Below are 22,100 nucleotides of genomic sequence, written 5' to 3'. Positions count from 1 at the left end.
ACTGCCCATTGTCTGTGTTCTCCAGTCTTGAAACAGCACTGTAATACACGCACCAGAGGGGCCCAACAGCCCATCCAGCCTGTGTCCTAGACTGGTAAATGTAAGCTGTTAATTCCTCCAGGTGGGGCTGCACACTGGTGGTGGTGGAGGGGATCCCCATTACCTGTAAAGCGCTTTGAGTGGAGTGTCCAGAAAAGCGCTATATAAGTGTAAGCAATTATTATTATTATTATTATTATTATTATCATCATCATCCCAGGATCTTATCCAGCTGCTTGATCCCCTTTGAAAGAAGCCTGGATATCAGCCTCAGTGCCGTGGCTGGTCAGCTTGTTCCATACTCCCACCCCCCTCTATGTAAAGAAGTGCCTCCCCTTCTCAGTTTTGTGAGAATGTGCTTCCAAACTTGCAATCATCACTGGATCATGTTTCGCTGTTTACGTATGAGCGCTTTTCAGAAAAGTCAAAGAGCTGGACTCCCATGGGTACTGTTCGGCACAGAAGCACGACACACTGCATGTACAGGTGCAGCCAACACTGGGATATTCAAAGTGTCCTGTCTTTTCAATATACTGGTGTAATCCTCTGTCCTCCTTCAGGCTCCTGCGCAGATGTCTTACACACGATCAGAAGTCATACACATGTGCAGTATGTTTCTTAAGACAGCAGCAGCAATTCATTCATATCTTGCACGGGTGTTGTCTGCGCTAGTGAAGACTGACACGGTGATTAGTACCGCTTAGTTTGGGCGAGAAGACACCAGACCCGTCAGTTCGGCATCTGTAATTCATGCACATCGGCTCCCGACACGGCTGAACGCCAGTCGTAGGAGCTGCTGACCCGTTGCATTTACCAGTTCAACGAGCTGAAAGAAAACAAGGACTTTTTTTTATTTTAAGGTTTAAATGTAGACTAACAGGGCCAGATCATTAAAAGATCCCTGGAGACGTGAAACTATTGACTGGCGGAATGAATAACATAACGCAAATAAATAAATAATAAAACCCCGTGGTTAGTCGAATGGACAGAACTTAAATATTAAAGGTCATTAATGAACAACCGCGGAGCAGTTTCCTCATGCAGGAGGCAGAGCGAGCCGCCCGGAAGCCGCTCATGAAGAATCGGCGCTCGGGCCGCGCCCACCGCCCCGGGGGAGGCGGGGCCAATGCAAAGCAGCCGAAAGCGTCTGATCGCTGACGTACTATCAGACCACGGCGGCCGGAGCCCGCCGATTGGCTGGGGGGGCCTGGTCTCATGACCACAACAGCCGGGGATCCACCAATCGGAATCCCCGCTGGCGGCCTTCCACTGTTTGTAAATGACGTCACCGCGGCAGCCAAGATGGCCACCTAGGGGTTTGTGGATGGTGATCAGCCCTCTGACAGCTCTCGCGTCCCGGCCGAAGGCGCTCTTGTAGCCCGCCTTTTGCTGTTCGAAAGCGGATCACACGCGTTGACACCCGCCGGGGACGGTAGACCTAGCCGATCGTGGGGGGGTGTCCCAGCCCCGTCCTGCCCAGACGATGGAGGGAGAGTTCTTGCCGGCGGTCGACAGTATGGACCCGACTCTCTCCGAGCTCGGGGACGAGTTCTCCCTGGGCTACATCGACGGTGAGTCGGTCTCGCCGAGCCGCCGACCTCCGCAGGAAGACAGAGCCCCGTGTCCGTCCGTGTGTGCGTAACGTTAACCCGGTACCGGTCCGGTCTGCCACGGAGCCGAGCCCCGATGGGTACCGGGCAGTACAGTCCGAGACCGTCTCTCACCTGAGCGGAGCCCTCTCTCCTGGGCTTGCTTCCAGTTGTGATGAAACACGAATTGTTCTCTCTGATGAGTGGCTTGGATTATTGCTAATGATCTGGTAGCGCTGGGATGCTCTAATGTGGTGTGGGTGTTATTTTTAGGCGAGTATTTAAGGAGCTGCTTCATTCTGCATCCTGTGTGTGTGTGTGTAAAGCAGTGTGAAGTTTATTGTCTTTCAGTGTTGAGCTGTTTGTGTCGTGTGTGTTGTAAGCGTGGAGTTTGTCGAGTCTGTCTGAATTGCTATTCAATGTGGAATTTGTGTTGCGTGTAGGTGTGTGAATCGCGTTTGTTTCGAGTGTGTTTGTAATAATGGAGTTTGTGTTGTGTCTGTGTAAACTGCTGTTTAATATGGAGTTTGAATTGAATGTGAGTGTGGGTGGGGGTTGTGCGTGTCAGTGTGAAGTGTATGTTGTGTGAGAACACAGCAGTGCTGTGCTCAGTGATGGGGTGATCAGTGTGCAGTGTTCAGGCCCAGTGTGTGTGTGTTGTGTGTGAACACACAGAGATTGCTGTGACTCCAGAGCAGTGCTGTGCTCAGTGATGGGGTGAGCAGTGTGCAGTGTTCAGGCCCAGTGTGTGTGTGTTGTGTGTGAACACAGGGAGATTGCTGTGACTCGAGAGCAGTGCTGTGCTCAGTGATGGGGTGAGCAGTGTGCAGTGTCCAGGCCCAGCGCCTGCTCATCAGCGTGTGTCCTGTCGGAGACAGTCGGGGCGCCGTGCTGGGCTGCACTCAGATGTTTCTGTGAACATGTAGCTGCATTCCAGCCGTGCGGCGAACAGGCTGGGCAGCGTCATCAGCGCTTGTCCACTCTCGGACGTCCGCATCAGTGAGCGGACATCGCCCGGGATTGAACCGGTCTGCTGCACGGATCTCATCGGTCCCACCTGTGTGTCTGTGTCTTTCTCTCTCCATACACTGCGACGCCTTTCTGGGTGTCATAAAGCAGCTTCCTGCAGGTCGTATTAAATCCACAGACATGAAAGAGGCTGAAAATGCAAAATTGAACTGCATTGCAAATCTGCACAGCCACATCGAGCTGAAGAACCCCTGGGCTCATGATGACAAGTACGATGTCTCGCGGGAGGGAGAGCAGACCCAGCCCTCCTCTCTGCGAGGTCACTCAGCTGTCAGTGGCCTGCGGAGGCGGTGGGTTTGACAATCACACCTACGTCTGCCTGCTGTCACGACAGGAGCAGCTGGGAGTAAAACCCGGACTGTCCTCCCGGATGGGGACGCCAGGATTCGGTTATTGTGACGTGGGCTCCTGGGGGTGAGGGGGAGGTGAAGGCTGGCCCTGACTGTGCAGCGCTGTTTTAATCTCGAGTGCGGCAGTCTCTGTCCCAGTGAGGCCTGTTGCAGCCCTGGCTGTATTGACCTACTGGGGACCCTGCTGTCCCAGTGTTGCTCAGAACCTGCTGATGCTTGTTGTCCATCTCTGATATCAGCCCCTGTGTTCTGATCTGAAGCTCTTGGCTGTCTGTGGCTCGTACCTGTCACACATCACCTGAAGCTCATTTCAGGTTGTTCAGGTCTCACACAGACCCTAAAAACTGTCAGCATGCAGGGTGAGCTGTGACCTCTGACCCTGTGATGTAGGGTGTTGGTGAAGAGATCAGTGACCTCTGACCTCTGACCCTGTGCTGTAGGGTGTCTGTGAAGAGATCAGTGAGCTGTGACCTCTGACCCTGTGCTGTAGGGTGTCTGTGAAGAGATCAGTGAGCTGTGACCTCTGACCCTGTGCTGTAGGGTGTCTGTGAAGAGATCAGTGAGCTGTGACCTCTGACCCTGTGCTGTAGGGTGTCTGTGAAGAGATCAGTGAGCTGTGACCTCTGTCCCTGTGCTGTAGGGTGTCTGTGAAGAGATCAGTGAGCTGTGACCTCTGTCCCTGTGCTGTAGGGTGTCTGTGAAGAGATCAGTGAGCTGTGACCTCTGACCCTGTGCTGTAGGGTGTCGGTGAAGGTTGCTGTGAGCTGTGACCTCTGACCCTGTGCTGTAGGGTAGCTGTGAAGTACACTGTGACCTCTGACCCTCCGACCCGCCAAAGTCCTCACCTCTCTGTGTCCCCTCTCTCTCTCCGCAGAGATGCTCCAGTTCGTGAGTAACCAGGTGGGCGATTTCTCCGACCTGTTCGAGGACCAGCTGGGCGGCAGCCTGCAGACTGGGGGTTCGGGAGTTCCTTACCAGCAGCAGCAGCAGCAGCCCCCACCGCAGCAGCAGCCCCCCGGCGCCAACCCCACCCCCCAGCCCGGCCCGGTCTATCAGGGCGGGACGGCGGTGCCCCTGTCCCAGCTGCCCCCCTCCCTGCACCAGTCCCTCCCACTCACGCCTCCCCAGACCCCCGTGCAGGCTGTCCAGCAGGGCTCCCCGCCTCTGACCACAGCCCCGGCCCCGGCCCAGCTCCGCAGCGCCCCCTTGCTGCAGCCCAGGCCGCAGCAGGTGCAGGCAGCGCCGCCGCCGCCCATCGCGGTGTCGGTCCAGACCCAGACCCTGACCGTGCAGACCCAGTCGGTCCCGATCTACACCCAGGGGCTCCCCGTGCAGACGCAGGCTCCCACCCAGACCGTGATGTTCACCCCCACTCTGACCAGCTCGTCCCAGTCGCGGATCGTCCAGCACCCCGTCATCTACCACCAGAGCCCCATGAGCGGATTCCAAGGTGAGGGCTCGGCTCGGCCTCGAGCGTCCTCCTCGCTCTTGGGACGCCCCCTGTTGGCGGTGTCACTGTCCTGCGCTCGGTGCGCTGTGCACAGGCATCGTCCTCTTCAGGCAGACAAGTCCAGTGTGAACGAAACAGCGCTGTGGGGGTCCCGATGCCCCAGTATACTGTCCTTCAGATGAGACGTCAAACCGAGGTCCTGACTCTCTGTGGTCATTCACAATGCCAGGGCGTTCCTCGACAAGAGTAGGGGTGTAACCCCAGTGTCCTGGCCAAATCTCCCCCTGGCCTTTACCAGTCATGGCCTCCTAATAACCCCCCTCTCTGAACTGGCTCCATCACTCTGCTCTCCTCCCCACTGAGAGCTGGTGTGTGGGGAGCGGACTGGAGCATCATCCAGGTGGAGGTACACACTGGTGGGGGTGGAGGGGATCCCCAGTACTTGTCCAGCGCTGTGAGTGGCATGTGCAGGAGAGCGCTGTAGAAGTGTGAGGATATTACTATGAATTGAGCGCAGGTGTAGAGGAGAGCCCAGCGCAGTTTGTGTCCGCTGCCCTGAAGCGAGTGCCCTGCCTCACTAACCTCCCCCCCCACGTTGCCCCCAGTCCTCCAGCCACAGGTGCAGAGCATCGTCACCTCGTCGCAGGTCCAGCCCATGGCCATCCAGCACCAGAGAGTGCTGACGCAGACGGGCCCGCAGACCATCCAGACCCTGGCCACGGCGCCCTCTACTGTGCAGGCGGTCTCGCAGCAGGTCCAGCAGGTCCAGCAGGTCCAGCAGGTCCAGCAGGTTCCGGTCAGTACCGCCATAGGGGAGAGGGGAAGGCCAGGGGGCGTTCGTGTTGTCGGTGTGGGCGCTGTTAACGCCGTGACGTGCCCTCTCTCAGGTGCTGGTGCACCAGCCGCAGATAATCAAGACGGATTCCCTGGTTCTGACCACGCTGAAGCCCGACGGGTCCCAGGTGCTGTCCGCGGTGCCGAACCCGGCCGGGATCACCACGCTCACCACCCCGATCCAGACCCATGCCCTGCAGGTCCCGGTAAGTGCAGGCGGGAGGCGCGGACTCCTCTGCTTCTCTAGGGGTTCCTCTGGGCTCCCTGTTAGGGCCTCCCTTGGCGTCACGTGACAGGGCTTCACTCCCTGCCTTTCTCCCCTTCTCTCTCTCTCAGACTCTGGTGGGCGGCAACATCCTGACCACGGTGCCCGTGATGATGGGTGGGGACAAGGTGCCCATCAAGCAGCTGTCGTCCAGTGGGTCGCCGGGCGGGGGCGGGGCCCGGGCGGGGCCGGGGGCGGAGATGGGCGGGGCCGGGGGCGGGCCTGGGACGGGGTTGAAGGAAGGGGAGAGGAGGACCACCCACAACATCATCGAGAAGCGGTACCGCTCCTCCATCAACGACAAGATCATCGAGCTGAAGGACTTGGTCATGGGCAATGATGCCAAGGTGAGGGGGGCGGAGAGGCCTGCCAGCCTGGGGGGCGTAGCGCAGTGCAGTGAGCTAAGGCTGATGGAGATGGCCACTGGTATAGGGGATCACAGACTGGGGTGTTACACACTGGAGCTGGGGTTATAGAGGCTACAGAATGGGGTACCTGGCATTAATAATGAGCAGGATTGGGTTATTGGGGTAAGATAGGGTAGGTAAGTGCAACTGGAGTGATACAGGGAAGGGTGTGAGAGGAGGGGGTATTTGGGCAAAGGCTGGGGTGTTAGGAGATGGATACTACAAAGCATAGAGTATAGGGGTGTTTGAGTAAGAATGCGCCAGAACTTAGGGTATGATGATCATCTTAAAGACTTGGATATGTGGGGGTATCGGGGATGGGTGTTGGGGGTGTGTGTGTGTGTGTAACGGTGTGATTTTGTGTGTGCGTGTTGTGTAGATGCACAAGTCGGGCGTCCTGAGGAAGGCCATCGACTACATCAAGTACCTGCAGCAGGCCAACCAGAAGCTGAGGCAGGAGAACCTGGCGCTGAAGATGGCCAACCAGAAGAACAGTGAGTGTGCCCAGAGTTGACTGGACCCTGGGAGCTGGGAGCAGCAGTCCCTTAGGACACGAGTGTCCCTAGTGTTTCCCTAGGGATTGAGTTAAACGCAATGCGAGAATTATTATTTCCGTTATCGGATGGGGATGCTGTCTGACTGATGTTTCTCTGTGGGCAAAGCAGCTCGGTCTCGCCCTGGCGCTGACGTCTCTCTCGCTCTCCCAGAATCCTCCCGCGGCTCCGACGCCCCGCTGTGCGAGGACGTGGAGATGAAGCCGGAGTTGGTGATTATGTCGCCCCCGGCCTCCGACTCGGGGTCCCCCGGCGAGTTCTCTCCCTTCTCCATCGATTCCGAGCCGGGGAGCCCCCTGCTGGACCAGGGCAAGGTAACGGGCCGGTCCACTCCGCGGTTTACTTCCAGCCCAGGCTCTTGGTGAACTAATGGTCAGTCTGTTCCACTTCACCTGTGAACCCCCCCTGTCTGCCAGTGCAGAATTGCCCCGTGTCTGAGGTTATAAGCAGTTACTCTCCCTCATCTGGTGTCCCTTCTGTAAAAGCCTGGAGTGGATCAGACTGCTGCGCACTGAGAGTCCAATATGCTTGCCTGTACACACACATGCAAAACCCTTCTTATACAGGGATGCACGCCTGCGGGACGTGCTGTCCAGACATGTTACACGCGTGCACGGTGGCAGTGACGCGCACGGCCAGCGGAGGGAATTCCTGGTGACCGCCTGTCTCCCCGGCTCTGTCCCCGCAGGTGAAGTGCGAGCCGGACTCCCCTCCCTCCCTGGGGGTCCTGGACCGGTCCCGGGTCCTCCTCTGCGCCCTCACCTTCCTCTGCCTCTCCCTCAACCCCCTGCCCTCTCTCCTGGGGACCCCCGGGGTCGGGGGCAGCGAGGGGTCCGCGGTGCTGGGCCACGGCCCCGCCCGGACCATCCTGGGGCTGCAGAACCCATCCGAGAGCCTGGGTGAGTTCTGACGCAGCGGGTCGCATTCCGATTGCGGTACAGAACCGTAGAGCCCAGCACAGCTAGTGGTCTATTTGTATACAGCTGATAACTCCCCTCTCAAGCTTCTGCCCAATTATTATTATTATTATTATTATTATTATTATTATTGATGCAGTTTGAAGTTCTGCACTTTGTGTTCCTTGAATGATGAACAGCTCCGGTTCTTGTAACATGTTCCTTATTTAATTAAAGTAAATTGGTAAGGCGCTGTTCTTCTGTGCATTGTGTGCGACCAGTAAGATGGATCAATAAGGATTCAGGGCAGCAGAGAATGGATCTGAAAGACCCCTAAGAGTGCAGAATCTCGGAGCCCCTTGGATAAAGCCATCTGCCTGATGACACAGGAAATGCACGCCTGTGCTAACACCCCTCTCCGTCTGTCTCTGCAGTGTGGGTGTGGGGCGTGCTCCCCACCGTCTGCGTGTGGGTGCTCAGCGTTGTGGGGGCTCTGTGGGGGTGCGTCAGGGTGCTGTACCTGTGGGAGCCCGTCACCCCCCTGCACTCCCCCAAATCCGTGTCTTTCTGGAGGCGCCGGAAGCAGGCCGACCTGGACCTGGCCAGGGTAGGAGCTCAGGGTCGTCTCTCGCTCTCTCTGTCTGTGCTCCGTCCTGCACCCTGTGGACACAGCACTGGACGCTATCCCACCCTTCCAGACTGTGTGTCTGTGTCTCACTCGCCATATCTCTGTGTCTCTCTGTCTTGTTTCTCTGTTTCAGTCAGCTTTTTCATCTGTGTGAGTCTGTCTGCCACAGTACACTTGCTATATTCGGTCTCCAGTGTTGGTGAACTGGCATACCTGGCCAGGCAGTGTTTGTATTAACCCCCCACTCTGTTTCCTTGTCTCCCAGGGTGACTATCCAGCCGCGGTTGCTAATTTGCAGACCTGCCTGTCAGTCTTGTCCCGAGCCCTGCCGTCTACCAATCTGGACCTGGCGTGCTCCGTCTCGTGGAACGTCATTCGCTACTGCCTGCATAGGCCCGCCCCCCTGCGCTGGCTGCTGCGTCCGATTGGAGGGCGGCGGGAGGGGGAGGAGTCCAAGACCAGTTCCAGGGACGCGGCGATAGTCTACCACCGGCTTAACCAGCTGCAGCTCACAGGTGTGGGGCGAAGCCCAGCGCACGGTGTGATGCATCACCCCGTCATACTGCAAACTCCGTTCCAGCACAGCGCCACCACTCTGTGCATTAGCTCCCTGGCCCTGTGCGCTGTCCTGTAGTGTCCAGTGTGTCCGTACTGACCCCAGCCTCTCTCTGACCGTGCGTAGGCAAGCTCTCCCAGCGGGGCAGCGTGTGGGGGCTCAGCCTGGCCCTCAGTGCGGTCAATCTGGCCGAGAGCGCCCAGGACAGGATCGACCCGTCCACGCAGGCCGAGATCTACATCACTGCAGCCATCGCCCTCCGGACGGCCCTGGGTCATCGGCTGACCTGCCTGCCGGTGAGTCTCTGGGGCTTTCTGCCCTGTCCGTCTCCTGCGGCCGCGTGTGGCCAGCGTGTGACCCCCCCCCCCTCTCTCCCCCCCTCCTCAGGGACACCTGCTGGGCTGCGCGGAGGCCGTGGCCTGTCAATCAGATACCAGGCAGATCCCTGATTGGCTGCGCTGGCTCTTCACCCCGCTGGGCCGGCAGTTCTTCCTGGGCTGTGATTGGTCGGTGAAGTCGGGGGCCCAGGAGGGATTCTACACCTCCCAGAGAGACCCAGGTAGGACTGCCCGCCCACGCGCCGCACAACGCGGAGGAGACCGGGGGTCAGAGTGACCCCGTCGAATTCACACCCCGACTGTCCATCTGTCCCCCCTCACCCACCACAGCAGACCCCATCGCCCAGCTGCACCGCGCCTTCTGCGAGAAGCTGCTGGAGAGAGCGGTCCACTCGCTCATCGAGCCCGAGTCCGCGCCCGAGGCCCGCAGCGAGGAGCCCAGGTAGGCCGCCGAGGCCCCCGCCGCGCGGGTCCGCGCGGGTCCGAGCGGGAGCAGACTGCGGCGTGCTGAATCCCGGCTCTCTCTCTGTGTCTCTGTGCCGCAGTGAATTCTCCGGCGCCCTGGAGTATCTCCAGCTGCTGAACAGCTGCACCGAGGAGCCGCCCTCCCCCTCCCCGCCCTTCCCTGTCCAGCCCAGCCTGAGCTCCTCCCCAGGTACGCTCCGACTCCCGCAGCCGGCCGGGACCAGGGCCAGAGGCATGACCGCGGTGTCGGACCTGTCACTCCCGGAGAGATCGGAAACTTGCGTCCTCGCGGTCGGGACACCCCCTGTGGCTCATGAAGTCAGTCTCGGTCTCAGTGGACAATAGTGGACACTGCTGACCGCAAGCTAGAATATCCCAGTGTGCCGCCACAGATCTCCCCAGGACAAGGGTCTGGCAAATCCACGAAGGGCGAGATGTTTTTAGGGAAGGGTGCAGCACAGATGGATATGTGTCCGGTTTCTGACCTCTCTGTCCAGTTCAGGGTCCTGGGGGAGCTATCCCAGCAAGGAACAGGCGCAAGTCGGGGTTCGCCCTGGGGTGCATCCTGTACCCAGTCTATCACAGGACACACACACACACACACCAGGGCCAGTTTTCCCAGCAGTGTGTCCCTCAACTGTGGGAGGAAACCGGAGCACCCAGAGGAAACCGAGGTGGACACGGGGAGAACATGCAAACTCCACCCAGACAGCACCCCAGGTCTGAAATTGAGCCCAGGGCCCCGAGCGCTGTGAGGCAGCGCTGCCAACCTCAGTGCCCCCTGATGGCAGTGTCATGCATGGCCGGAGGGAAAGGGGGGTGATGATGAGTTTGTACGCAGGGAGGGCCGACCGCTTGTGGCGCTCAGGGGTCTGTTTTCTCCGCTCAGGAGGAGACCCTGTGTGCCGCTGGTGGGCGGCGGTGCTGAAGGCGGCGGCTCACTGGCTGCAGGGCGACGACGCGACGGTGAGGTCGCTGCTGGCCGAGGTGGAGCGCATGCCGAAGGCCCTGCACAGCCTGGAGTGAGTGTCTGTGACTGGGGCTCTTTTCCCCTCCCTGTGAGGTGTCTGTATTCGTTTCTCTTTGTTAGGAGCGTCTGGGGACTTGACTGCAACCGATGTTAGTTTCTCTGTTAGGAGATCTAATTTAGGAGTGTCTCTAGGGTCTATGTTAGGGTCTGTATTAATCTTTTGTTATGTACAGTACTTATATTTATGAATCTCTCTATGACCTATATAGGGGTGTATTTTAGGACCATCTCTGGTTTTTACATTGAGAATCCCTCTGTTAGGTGTGTTATAGTCAATAGTCTAAGGTTGAGGGTATCTCCAGGGTCAGTACTGGGGTCTGTATTAATTTCTCTGTGTATTGGAGTGTCTCTAGGGTCAGTATCGGGGTCTGTATTGATCTCTGTGTGTGAGGAGTGTCTCTAGGGTCTGTATTAATCTCTGTGTTAGTCTAGGGTCTGTATTTGTTCCTCTTTTAGGAGAATCTCTGGTTTCTGTATTGTGAAATCCTTTAAGTGTGTCAGAGTCAGTCCTGGGGTGTTAGGGGTGTCTCTGGGGTCTGTGTTAGGGACCAATGCTTGATTTCCAATGGTGTGTCTATACTTCTCCACGTCTGCGTTAACCCCCCTGTGTGCTGCAGCCACCCCCTGCCCAAGGCCGTTCTCCAGCTGTGCAAGACGGTGCAGCTCAGCTTGGGCGCCCTGAAGAGCGAGGCCGTGCCCACCTGCCTGGCCCACTGCGACCGGGCCAGCGGGCACCTGTGGGGCAGCATCGCGGCGCCGCTGTCTCAGAGCCGGTCGGGGCTCAACAAGGTAAGACGCGGCGCAGGTGCGGCACTCGGTCCCCGTGTGCCCCTGCCAGGGCAGTGAGGGGGGTGTGGGGGCAGCCTCCAGGAGGGGGGCGGCTGTGGTGCATTGTAGTTGCATTGCATGATCCTGCAGCACAGTGCAATGTGTCTCCAGTGCAGTACAGAGGCCCTCCGCATCTCCACGCGCTCCACACGGCGCCCCCCGACGCAGTCCGGCAACAGGAGTGGTGTACGGAGCCCCCTTCCCCGAAGATCTAGTCAGAGTGTGGCCGCTCTGGCCCCTGCGATACCCACATGTGTCAAGTGCAGAGCCCCTCCTCCAGACACAGTCCACATACACCCCTGTCGCGCTCTGCTCTCTGGGTACAAGAAGCCCTGGGAGTGCTTTCTGATCACAGAAGACTGTGCTGCATTTATTCTTGTCGCACGTTCAAGGGAGAGAAAAGAGGCCACTGTCCCAGTGAGGCCCTGAGAACTCCTTTACTTTGTGTGGGCCTGGGTCTGGGTCTGGGGGGGTCTCATCATGCAGTCTGACAGCTGGTAGAGTGGGGGTCTGATGATGGACACTTGACCTGTGACCCGAACTGTCTCTCGCTCCCTCTGTGGCCCCGGCCAGTGGGGGTACAAGACACGGACACGTTCCGTAAAGTAATTAAAAGCTCGCGGGTGTTGAATCAGGAGTGCCCGTGCCCGTAATGATTCCCCCTCTGGCTGGCCCTGTCCTAGGGGGTGGAGCTCCTGGTGTGTGACCTCCTGCTGACCCTGAGGACCAGCCTGTGGCAGCGAGGAGGCGGAGCCAGCGGGGAGTCGGGCCCCGCCCCCGGGGCGCAGCTGGCCGGCTTCCAGAGGGACCTGAGCGCCCTGCGCAGGCTGGGCCACTGCTGCCGCCAGGCCCAGCACAAGGTCAGCATCCCGCCTGCTGCCGTCCTGCTCTTCAGCTTCATCTGGAGAAGATGGATCCCTTCTGGCACCGTCGAGCTCGCTCTGCTGGCAGCTCAGATGTGTTGCTGGTTGTACTCTTAGCAGCGATAGATCGGTTGATCGTTTTTCTGTGCAGGGCTGTAATTATCAGCAGGGACTGTATCGGTGTGATGTGGCCGTAGCTCTGAAGTCAGAAGCAGACTCAGTTGCTGTAGGTGGGATGTGAAGCTGCAGCTGTGTTGACGGTGTCTCTCTCTCTCTCTCACTCTGTGTGTGTGTGTGTGTCCTGTCCAGCTGTTCCTCCACGAGACGACGGTGCGGCTGATGGCGGGGGCCAGTCCCACTCGCACCCACCAGCTCCTGGAGCACAGCCTGAGGAGGAGGAGCAACGTGCAGGGCAGTGCGTCAGGTAACGGCCACACTGCACACTGCACACTGCACACTGCACACTGCACACTGCACACTGCAGAGAGCAGAGACACACACTGCACACTGCACACTGCACACTGCAGAGAGCAGAGACACACGCTGCACGCTGCACGCTGCACGCTGCACGCTGCAGAGAGCAGAGACACACACTGCACGCTGCACGCTGCACGCTGCACGCTGCACGCTGCACGCTGCACGCTGCACGCTGCACGCTGCAGAGAGCAGAGAGCAGAGAGCAGAGAGCAGAGAGCAGAGAGCAGAGACACACGCTGCACGCTGCACGCTGCACGCTGCACGCTGCACGCTGCACGCTGCAGAGACACGCACTGCACACTGCACACTGCACACTGCACACTGCACACTGCAGAGAGCAGAGACACACGCTGCACGCTGCACGCTGCAGAGAGCAGAAGCGCGTGCTGTAGCAGTGGCAGTGACCGAACCCGTGTCCGTCTCTCTCAGGCGAGGGCGAGTGCGTCCTGGGGGAGAGGGAGAGAGCCCACGCCATCCTGCTGGCCTGCCGCCACCTGCCCCTGCCCCTGCTCACGCCCCCCGGGCACCGCGACCGCCTGCTGGCCGAGGCCAAGAGGACGCTGGAGCGCGTGGGCGACCGGCGCTCGCTGCAGGACTGCCAGCAGATCCTGCTGAGGCTGAGCGGAGGCACCACCATCGCGGCCTCCTAGCGCCCCGGCCTGCGGGGGGCGCCCCGGCCTCCGCTCCTGCAGAGGCGCCCCCTCCAGCCCCGCTACGCTACACAGCGCGGCCTGCTGGGTAAGGGCCCGGAGTGCGTCCTCTCCTCTCGAAGACCAGCCCTCGCCCCCCCCCCACCGCGCTGGGGGCTGCAGTACAGACCCACAGCCCGATAAAATCCCAGACCGCTCCGGGCCCGCGGGAGTCGGGGTCCAGTCCCTGCCAGGCACGGGGGGCTCTGGCCAGGACAGTACCCTCGTAACGGTGCACAGAGCGCAGCAGCCCCTGGGCAGGGAGCTGCTCTGCAGGAGGATAGTGCAGCTGACAGGGTCTGCAGGCCAAGCACCGCGTGGCTCCAGTGCAGTACAGGTTCCCTTTAGATACCACAGGCCAGTAGAGAAGCCCCTGTGCCACGGCCTTCCAGCACACCCCGTCTCCCCCAGCCAGATCGGGGGGCGTCTCTGCAGGTGACCGCGGCCCAGGCGCCATGAGTCCTCCAGCACTAGGGGGCGCCAGAGGAGCACCCCTGGGTGTAGATCGTCCCTGCTGCCGCTAGTGCAGAACTGTGGGGAGCTGTTGAATTTTCACTTTTATTTGTATCGTTTCTCGGGCGCCTTCTGGATTATGTTTGTCATTGTATCGAAAATTATTATTATTATTATTATTATTAAAATGAGTTTTGTTCGTCGTCACCTGTCCGTACGCAGGCCTTTCGGAAAGCGCCAAAGGTTATGTTTCTTGTGCGTGTGTGTGTGGTCTTGTCTCGTGTTTTTATTTGTATTTTTAAAATGAACAATGTAGGGATTTATTTTGGAACTGAAAAGGGGAAAGGATCCGGAGATCCGCCTTCAGGCTTTTAAAGTCATCACGGTTGCTTTTATTTTCCGTAATAAAAACCGGTATCTTACGTTTCTGCTTTGCAAAAGCACAGCCGCCAGCGCTGACAGAGTGTCCGGTGTGTAAACGGAAGTGTCTGCAGAGCCGGGTGTGTGGAAACGATGCCCAGAGTTCGAGAAGCCGAAGAGCAGGTTCGGTTAGGGTTAGGGTTAGGGGAATTACTGTCTGTCACTGATGGAAACAACAGACAGTAGTTCCGCCCTCTCTGGCAGGGGTGAAGTTGATGTCACCCTGCTGTGTGAGGGCAGAGGGCGGGTGGCCTAGGTGCTGTGGGCTGCTTTCAGGCCCTGCGGCCCTGCCTTTCCCGCTCTGCAGGGGGCGCCAGAGAGGAGCACAGGGAGCCCCTGTTTTAAAAGGGGCAGGTTGTGAACTGGAAAAGTGTCTTTCAGGAGTCTCGGAAGAGCTGGAAACCCTGTAAAATCCTCTCGGCTCCCTTGCTCTTGTCATATTCCTGATTGTCTCTCATCTGGGGTGTTTTTTTTAAAATAAAAGACGAAACTAAAGCCGTTGTGTGCCTGTGTGTATCTGTTGCGCCTTTCTGCTGTTTTAAAAAGATTGGATGGCAGTGTCCTGCACTTCTCTCTGTTAGTAAAGGTGAGAAATACAATGATCAGGAAGCTTTTTTTAAAAAAAGGGTGTGTGTGTGTGATAGAAAATAACAAGCATTTGGCTTTTTCCACAGTTAACCACACGTTAAGACCTGTCTGCTTCTCTTTCCCTCGCTGGAGCTGTTATTTTTATCACATCCTGTCTGTGGTGAAGCCAGCAGAGAGGGGAGTCCTGTCTGTAGAGCTGTACAGGGGGCAGATGGGGTGGGTGTGAGTAGTGACCACGGGCCTCTGTGGGTGTGTGTGGGTGCACTTGAGCATGCGTGCCTGTGTGTCTATGCACTTTAGTGTGTGTTCTTTTGCATGTGTGCAAGCCTGTGCGTGTGTGCTGGCATGTCCTTGCCCTGTGGTAACTCTTCTTAGAGGCGTCTCCAGCTGCGACGCTGGCCTCCGGTTCGGAGGGGAGGAGCTCGGGGGCGAAGGTGACCCCACAGGAGGACAGCTCTTCACACGGGGCGCCCCAGGAAACGCCCAGCCCTGCGGTGGGCCCTGAAGGGACCGAACGAGTTCATTTCGTTTGATAATTCACCGTCGTAATCTCAGCACGTGTACTGGAGTCGCCATTACCGATCACAGGTTTTCATGCATCAGTTTAACTTCTGTTGCTCGGGTGACATCGGGGGCCGTGATCGCCCCAGCACTGCGACCCCACCTCACCAGTGTGAGGTCAGGACCGACCTGAAATCCCAACCCATTTCGGGTCAACTCGTCCCGAAGGGTCAAAGGTTCATGATACGCCTCAGGTCGCAGGTAGGTAATCCTAGTTAGAGCACGACTGTGACTTTGATGGTAGGCTAAAAATAATTATATCAGGTGGGGAGCTGCGTCAGCATGCGAAGGCTGCAAAGGAACGAGTGAGGGGTTTATTCCTGCTGAAAAGAACGTGTCAGGGCTGTGAAGATTAAAGATCTCTCCGAGCCTGTTGTTCTCATTTCACCTCTGACGGCCACGACCACTCTAATCTCTCCGTCTGTGCTCTCAAAGATAGTTTTCCTAACTCCTACATCAGAAAGACCACCGAAACTAAAATTATCAAGCAGCTATGATCACACCTACCCTCTTCTCTTAACGACAGACTACTCTTCTTCTAAATACTCTCTATTCATTGGAAGTTTCATCTCACACCTCTCTGCACCCATTCTGACTTCACGCCTCCTGACTGGCCTCTCTGTCTGTCCCCTGCTCCTGCCTCCTGCTCCTCCCTCCCAGCCTTTGTTCTCCCGCTACTTTACCTTTGCCTACTGCCCTGTCTCTCTCACACCTGAAGAAGGCTCCATGGCCGAAACGTTGTGTTCTCTTTCTTCTTTTTTCAGCAGTGAATAAACCTATTACTTGCTCCTTAAAAATAATGATATACAATCTACAGTTTCACCTCTGAATTATATGCAGCTTTTCTACTGCCTTTAGTTCCTGACGTGTTTGGAAGTGATTGTTTTTGAAAATATTTGATTATGATCATCATGACGTCTGATGAACGCGTGCTTTGATAAAATGATCGATCGTTCATGAGCGTCACACCCGCTAGAAGCCGATGACGTCATGTTTATAGTTGGTTTTTTGTGCTGGGCAAGAAAAACTGTCCGGCTACAGGGGTTTCCAGCGGTAAAGTACCTCGTCTGTCGCTGTGGAATCTTTCTGGGAGGCTCTATTATTTTTTGGAAAATATTTGCTTCTAAGAAAGTTGACGTTTTTAATGGTTAAGTTTTCATAAAGACGCACCATGATGTTCCGTGTTCTTCTAAATGACTAGCAAAACGGTGAAAACTTTGCCGTCTTGTAGTTTTAATAAATCTGTTATTTATCTGTTAATAAACCTATTTTGAAGGAATATTTTAACTTGAATAGAACAGATACAAAAGCAACGAGAAATGTGTAAAATGTATTTCTGTAAAGGTTTACAGAGATGCGTGCGCGCGTAGCGGCGGCTGGAACGCCCCGTGCTCTCGGAACCGCAGTGCGGCGCGGCGGGTTTCCCGGCCGGACGCAGATCGCTGCTGCACACCGGCGCTCAACAGGAAGTCAGTGCAGTAACAACACTCGCACACGTGTGGTCTGGGGACTGGGGTGCCATGGCGAAAAAGAAGAGGCTCGGACCCGGGGCCAAGAGACGGGAGCGCAAGACCGTGGTGACTTTCAACGAGAAGGACAGGCAGTGAGTGACCCGGGAGGGGCAGAGTTCAGAGACTGGAGAGCTGAGATAGTTTGTCCCCTCCCCCCGCCCCCCGTGGGCTAACGTGATGGCGAACAAACCACAGGAAAGGAAGTTTTACACTTAAAAAGTGCTGGTCTGTCTCAATCATTCCGTGAGTGCTCAGCGTGTGTCCGGGAGATCTAAATCTGTGCGTGATGGTGTCGTGGCAGTGCAGGCTCACGGGTTGTGTTGGGCTCCAATGTTCACAGTGCTGGCTAGCCCGGCTGCTCCACAGCTCACCTGTCTGTGTGGAGTTTGCATGGTCTTCCCCATTCTCTGGGGCTCTGGGGGTTGGGCTGGGCTCAGCAGTGTGCGCCCGTGGGTGGGTGGCGGGCGTGTCCGTGTCTGTGTCTCTCCCTGTGACCCAGCGGTCTGGTGACCCTGCCTGCGCTTCTCTCTGACAGCGACTATCTGACCGGCTTCCACAAGAGGAAGCTGGAGAGGCGCAAGGTGGCTGTGGAGGAGATCAAGCAGAAACTGAAGGAGGAGCAGCGCAAAGTGAGAGAGGAGGTGAGTGAGACAGGCGGGTGAGCGAGGGAGAGAGACAGGTGACAGCGGGACAGACTGCTGAGTGTCAGGGGAGAGGGGGGTGAGACAGGTGACAGCGGGACAGACTGCTGAGTGTCAGGGGAGAGAGGGGTGAGACAGGCGGGTGAGCGAAGGAGAGAGACAGGCGGGTGAGCGAGGGAGAGAGACAGGTGACAGCGGGACAGACTGCTGAGTGTCAGGGGAGAGAGGGGTGAGACAGGCGGGTGAGCGAGGGAGAGAGACAGGTGACAGCGGGACAGACTGCTGAGTGTCAGGGGAGAGAGGGGTGAGACTGTGGGGCTGTGAGACAGATGTTGAGTGGGGTAAAGACGTTCTGACAGATTCCTGTCTCACTGGATCTCTCCTGTTTCCATTGCAGAGACACAAGGAGTACCTGAAGATGCTGAAAGAGAGAAAGGAGGCCCTGGGTGAGAGACCAGACACACTGCCTGTGTGACACCCTGACTGCCCGACACACTGCCTGTGTGACACCCTGACTGCCTGTGTGACACCCTGACTGCCCGACACACTGCCTGTAGACTATACGGTGGTCATGCTGACTGAAAGCCGTGCTGTTCGTGTTTTGTGTTTTCTTTACACTATATGTCCTCTCTCACTGTCAATCTCTACGTCTCTGTGTCTAGAGGAGGCAGATGAGTTGGAGGAGCTGGTCACAGGGAAGACAGAGTCTGTCCAATACGATCACCCCAATCACACAGTCACCGTGACGACAATCAGCGACCTTGACCTCTCCGGGGCCCGCCTCTTAGGCTTGGAGACCAATCAGGTGCGTCCACTTTGGGACTTTCCCATGGTCAGAGCTGTTGATTGGCTCATTACTTTGTAACCATGTCAGGGGGTCAGCCAGTTTTTGCTTGATGGGTCGTATATTTTCCTTTTTATGTTTTTTTAAATTGATTTGGGGTTTTGGGAAGGTCTCACTCTTGGCGTGATTCTGGTCCGTCTTCCACAGGGCACAGAGGAGAGTGAGGAGGAGAAGGGTGGAGAGAGTGAGGAAGAGGAAGAAGAGAAGAACAGCAGAGCACTACCCAAGAAAGCTGGGGATCCCATCATATCCAAAAAGTAATAGTGCAATCTCTTTCTGTCTTGTCTGTGTTAGAGGTGTTTCTGGGATCTGCGTTCAGACTTATGCATCTCTGTGGTCTGTATGCAGGTCTTCAGTTATCTCTGTTAGGAGTGTCTCTAGGGGCCTATATTAGGGCCTGTATTAATCTCCGTGTTTGGGGTGTGTCTCTAGGGCCTGTATTAGGGTCTGTATTAATCTTTGTGTTTTTGTTGTGTGTCTCGAGGATCTGTATTAGGGTCTGTGTTAATCTCTGCATTTGGTGTGTGTCTCTAGGGTCTGTGTTAATCTCTGTGTTTGGGGTGTGTCTCTAGGGTCTGTGTTAATCTCTGTGTTTGGGGTGTGTCTCTAGGGCCTGTATTAGGGCGTTTATACTCCCTCTCTTTGACCTCCTGTGCCCCTCTTCCTCTCTCCCTCAGGCTGTCCTCCCTCACCGCCTCTCTCCACGCCCACACCAAGCCCAAGAAGAAGAAGGGGTGGGACAAAAGGAAGGGGAAGGAAGGGGTGGGCCGGGGCAGGGTGATTGACAGGAAGGGGGGAGGAGCCACCCAGAAGCTCAGACTGGGCCGGACCAGCAAAAAGCAGCGCCGCCAGCGGACCGGGAGACGGTACCAGCAGAAGGACTGAGAGCCCGGGGCTGGGCCTGGGCAGGGTGGGGGTGAGGTGCAGAGGTCTGGCTGGAATCTGGAGTGCGTGGAGGTGTGTGTTCATACAGCTGGAGTCTCAAGGTCACATGGTCCTGCTTCTGCCGACAACAACACTGTGAAGGAGCTGGACCATCCAGTGTGTGTGTGACAGGGATCAGTGACTGTCCAGTGTGTGTGTGACAGGGATCAGTGACTGTCCAGTGTGTGTGTGTCAGGGATCAGTGACTGTCCAGTGTGTGTGACAGGGATCAGTGACTGTCCAGTGTGTGTGTGTCAGGGATCAGTGACTGTCCAGTGTGTTTGTGTCGGGCGTCAGTGTGACTGTCCAGTGTGTGTGTGACAGGGATCAGTGACTGTCCAGTGTGTGTGTGTCAGGGATCAGTGTGACTGTCCTGTGTGTGTGTGTCAGGGATCAGTGTGACTGTCCTGTGTGTTTGTGTCGGGCGTCAGTGTGACTGTCTAGTGTGTGTGTGTGTGTGTGTGTGTGTGTGTGTGTCAGGCGTCAGTGTGACTGTCCAGTGTGTGTGTGTCAGGCATCAGTGTGACTGTCCTGTGTGTGTGTGTGTCAGGCGTCAGTGTGACTGTCTAGTGTGTGTGTGTGTGTCAGGCGTCAGTGTGACTGTCCAGTGTGTGTGTGACAGGGATCAGTGACTGTCCAGTGTGTGTGTGTCAGGGATCAGTGTGACTGTCCTGTGTGTTTGTGTCGGGCGTCAGTGTGACTGTCTAGTGTGTGTGTGTGTGTGTGTGTGTGTGTGTCAGGCGTCAGTGTGACTGTCCAGTGTGTGTGTGTCAGGCGTCAGTGTGACTTCACAGTGTGTGTGTGTCAGGCGTCAGTGTGACTGTCCTGTGTGTGTGTGTGTCAGGCGTCAGTGTGACTTCACAGTTTGTGTGTGTGTGTGTGTCAGGCGTCAGTGTGACTGTCTAGTGTGTGTGTGTCAAGGGTCAGTGATGGCCTGGTGGGTGTGTATATAAAATGTTTCTGGTTTTGTACAATAAGCTGTAAAAATGCAAAATAAAAAAGCATCAAGTTTAACAACCCCTGAAGTACAAGTGTCTTGTTCGAAGTCGGCTGTGTGCCTTCTGAGCCGAGAGGGACTGGAGCCTGGAAGTGACTGGTTCTGGAGAAGACGGGAAAAGCCCAGACCCGCAGGAGAGTCTGCATCTGAGGTCACAGCAACTTGGGCCAATAATTCAACCCAGGACCCGTCTGTACACCTGTCTGCCAGACCAGACCACGGCCTCTGGGCCTCACAGGGGACTGTGGAGTTGGAATGAAACTGCAAATCCGGTCCAGGTGACATTCAGGTTGACGGGGCTGTGAGAGAGATCAGGGTGCATAATGCAGTAAAAAACATTCAAACGCAAGAACTGTACCTGCACCGGCAGCCAGTACCGGGGCTCTTCACGGGGGCACAGCTGAGCTCAAGCGGGTGGCGCAGTTTTTGTGGCCCTCTTGTGGCGCCTGCCTGTAATTGCAGGCGCATCTATCGCCCGTTTTTCATCGGTTTCTGGGTTGATGGAGTACATTTCGTGCTACCGCGCTGTGTCATTCCGTTTGCGTCGAGGTTGTAACCATCTTAGATCCTGGATGAGATCGCCTCAATGCTGTGTCCTTACGCAAATGTGTTTAAATATGTTAAACGTGAACTTTATTAGACTGTAAACTTTATTTCAGTTTATCAGACCCGTTTGTATAAAATAAATACATTTGTGAAGCTTCTGGAGCTGCAGCCAGTTCAAACGCCACAATTTAAAAATGTATTAAAACAACTCCTAATCACCTGAACCGACCAGTGACAGCTGGACACCTGCTCTCGATTCGCTTTCACAAGCCGGTGAAACTCAATATTTGTTTAAATAGGAAGAAACTGCTGTCATTGCGGCTCCGCCCGCTGCGTCTGCGCGTCTTCTGGAATAAGCGTTCGGCGGAGCCAAAATGGCGGACAAAGCGTGGCGGTTTCCTAACCTGTTGCTCTCGGACGCCAGCTGCTGAAGAAAGCGCCAATTGGATCTCAGACTGGAAAACATGAGCCAATGAACGGAGAGCGGGGGCGTGTCTCGGTGACCAGCGCTGCGTTCACTCTCCCGATGGAAATGTGTGCAATTTGTGATCAATAAGAACTCCGGAGATCCGGCAGGCAATTTTATGTCAAAATATGACCTTTCTTTGCCTGTAATGAGAAAGAGATATATAGCATTTCTACAAATATTGACTCTTTATAGATGGAGATCTTTTCAGACCGTTATTAATTGCGAGCGAATGTAACATTGTTTCGCGTTCAGTATTTGACGTCGGTATGCGTTATGAAAAGAAGTCATATTTACTTATCCCGAGGTAGAAATTCAACTGGACCTAACTGTAGCGAGTTATAAAGAATTGTACTGCTGTTTGCTGTAAGGGGGTGAAGTCCGAGTCTGATGTTTTGGATCATCAGTACTGTGGATCAGTTCGGGCTCCTGTACGGTATAGTGTGTGTGTGGTTCTGCTGTCTCACAGTATGTCAGAGCAGAGGGCTTCAGCCCCGCTCCTGGACAGTCCCAGTCCAGCCTTACGGGTTACCTGTTTCTGAAGGAGGACGTCTCTAAGTTATTGATCGGACACCTGTTTCTGAAGGTGGGGAACTTTGTGCTAGTGATCTGTTCAGATTTCTGTTCCAGCTGAGCTCTTAATGGGCATCACTGGAGCCCTGGGTTCAATTCCAGACCTGTCTGTGTGGAGTCTGCATGTTCTCCCCGCACTTGCGTGGGTCCAAAAACAAGCTGGTAGGTTTGCTGGCTTTGGGAAAACTGGCCCTGGTGTGAGTGTGTCCTGTGATGGACTGTGATGTGACTGATCTTCGCCTGTAAATGAACCTTACGGAGCAGGAGACCATGAAGACATGCAGAGCTT

General features: G+C 56.2%; 2 protein-coding genes across 2 annotated transcripts; both read left to right on the top strand.

Annotated features, from left to right (window-relative positions):
- The first annotated feature begins 1,329 nt into the window (after window positions 1-1,329).
- srebf2 (sterol regulatory element binding transcription factor 2) lies at window positions 1,330-14,655 on the top strand. The gene is made up of 19 exons (XM_088930811.1): window positions 1,330-1,610; window positions 3,882-4,457; window positions 5,063-5,253; window positions 5,345-5,497; window positions 5,628-5,903; window positions 6,343-6,457; window positions 6,671-6,831; window positions 7,206-7,416; window positions 7,848-8,020; window positions 8,307-8,556; window positions 8,724-8,893; window positions 8,985-9,156; window positions 9,266-9,377; window positions 9,481-9,590; window positions 10,290-10,422; window positions 11,048-11,219; window positions 11,942-12,118; window positions 12,431-12,545; window positions 13,028-14,655. Exons 1-19 carry the CDS (start codon window positions 1,523-1,525, stop codon window positions 13,246-13,248), a joined length of 3,576 nt encoding a protein of 1,191 aa, XP_088786937.1. The 5' UTR covers window positions 1,330-1,522; the 3' UTR covers window positions 13,249-14,655.
- Window positions 14,656-16,571: 1,916 nt separating this feature from the next.
- On the top strand, window positions 16,572-20,239 carry nol12 (nucleolar protein 12). Its single transcript, XM_088930940.1, has 6 exons — window positions 16,572-16,912; window positions 17,356-17,461; window positions 17,859-17,907; window positions 18,124-18,266; window positions 18,453-18,562; window positions 18,983-20,239. Exons 1-6 carry the CDS (start codon window positions 16,830-16,832, stop codon window positions 19,188-19,190), a joined length of 699 nt encoding a protein of 232 aa, XP_088787066.1. The 5' UTR covers window positions 16,572-16,829; the 3' UTR covers window positions 19,191-20,239.
- Window positions 20,240-22,100: the final 1,861 nt, after the last annotated feature.

Source organism: Atractosteus spatula, chromosome 13 (genome assembly GCF_055471065.1).
Source record: "Atractosteus spatula isolate fAtrSpa1 chromosome 13, fAtrSpa1.hap1, whole genome shotgun sequence".
Lineage (NCBI taxonomy): Eukaryota > Metazoa > Chordata > Actinopteri > Semionotiformes > Lepisosteidae > Atractosteus > Atractosteus spatula.
Note: the sequence above shows the minus strand (reverse complement) of the source record. Positions and strands in the feature narration are given on the sequence as shown.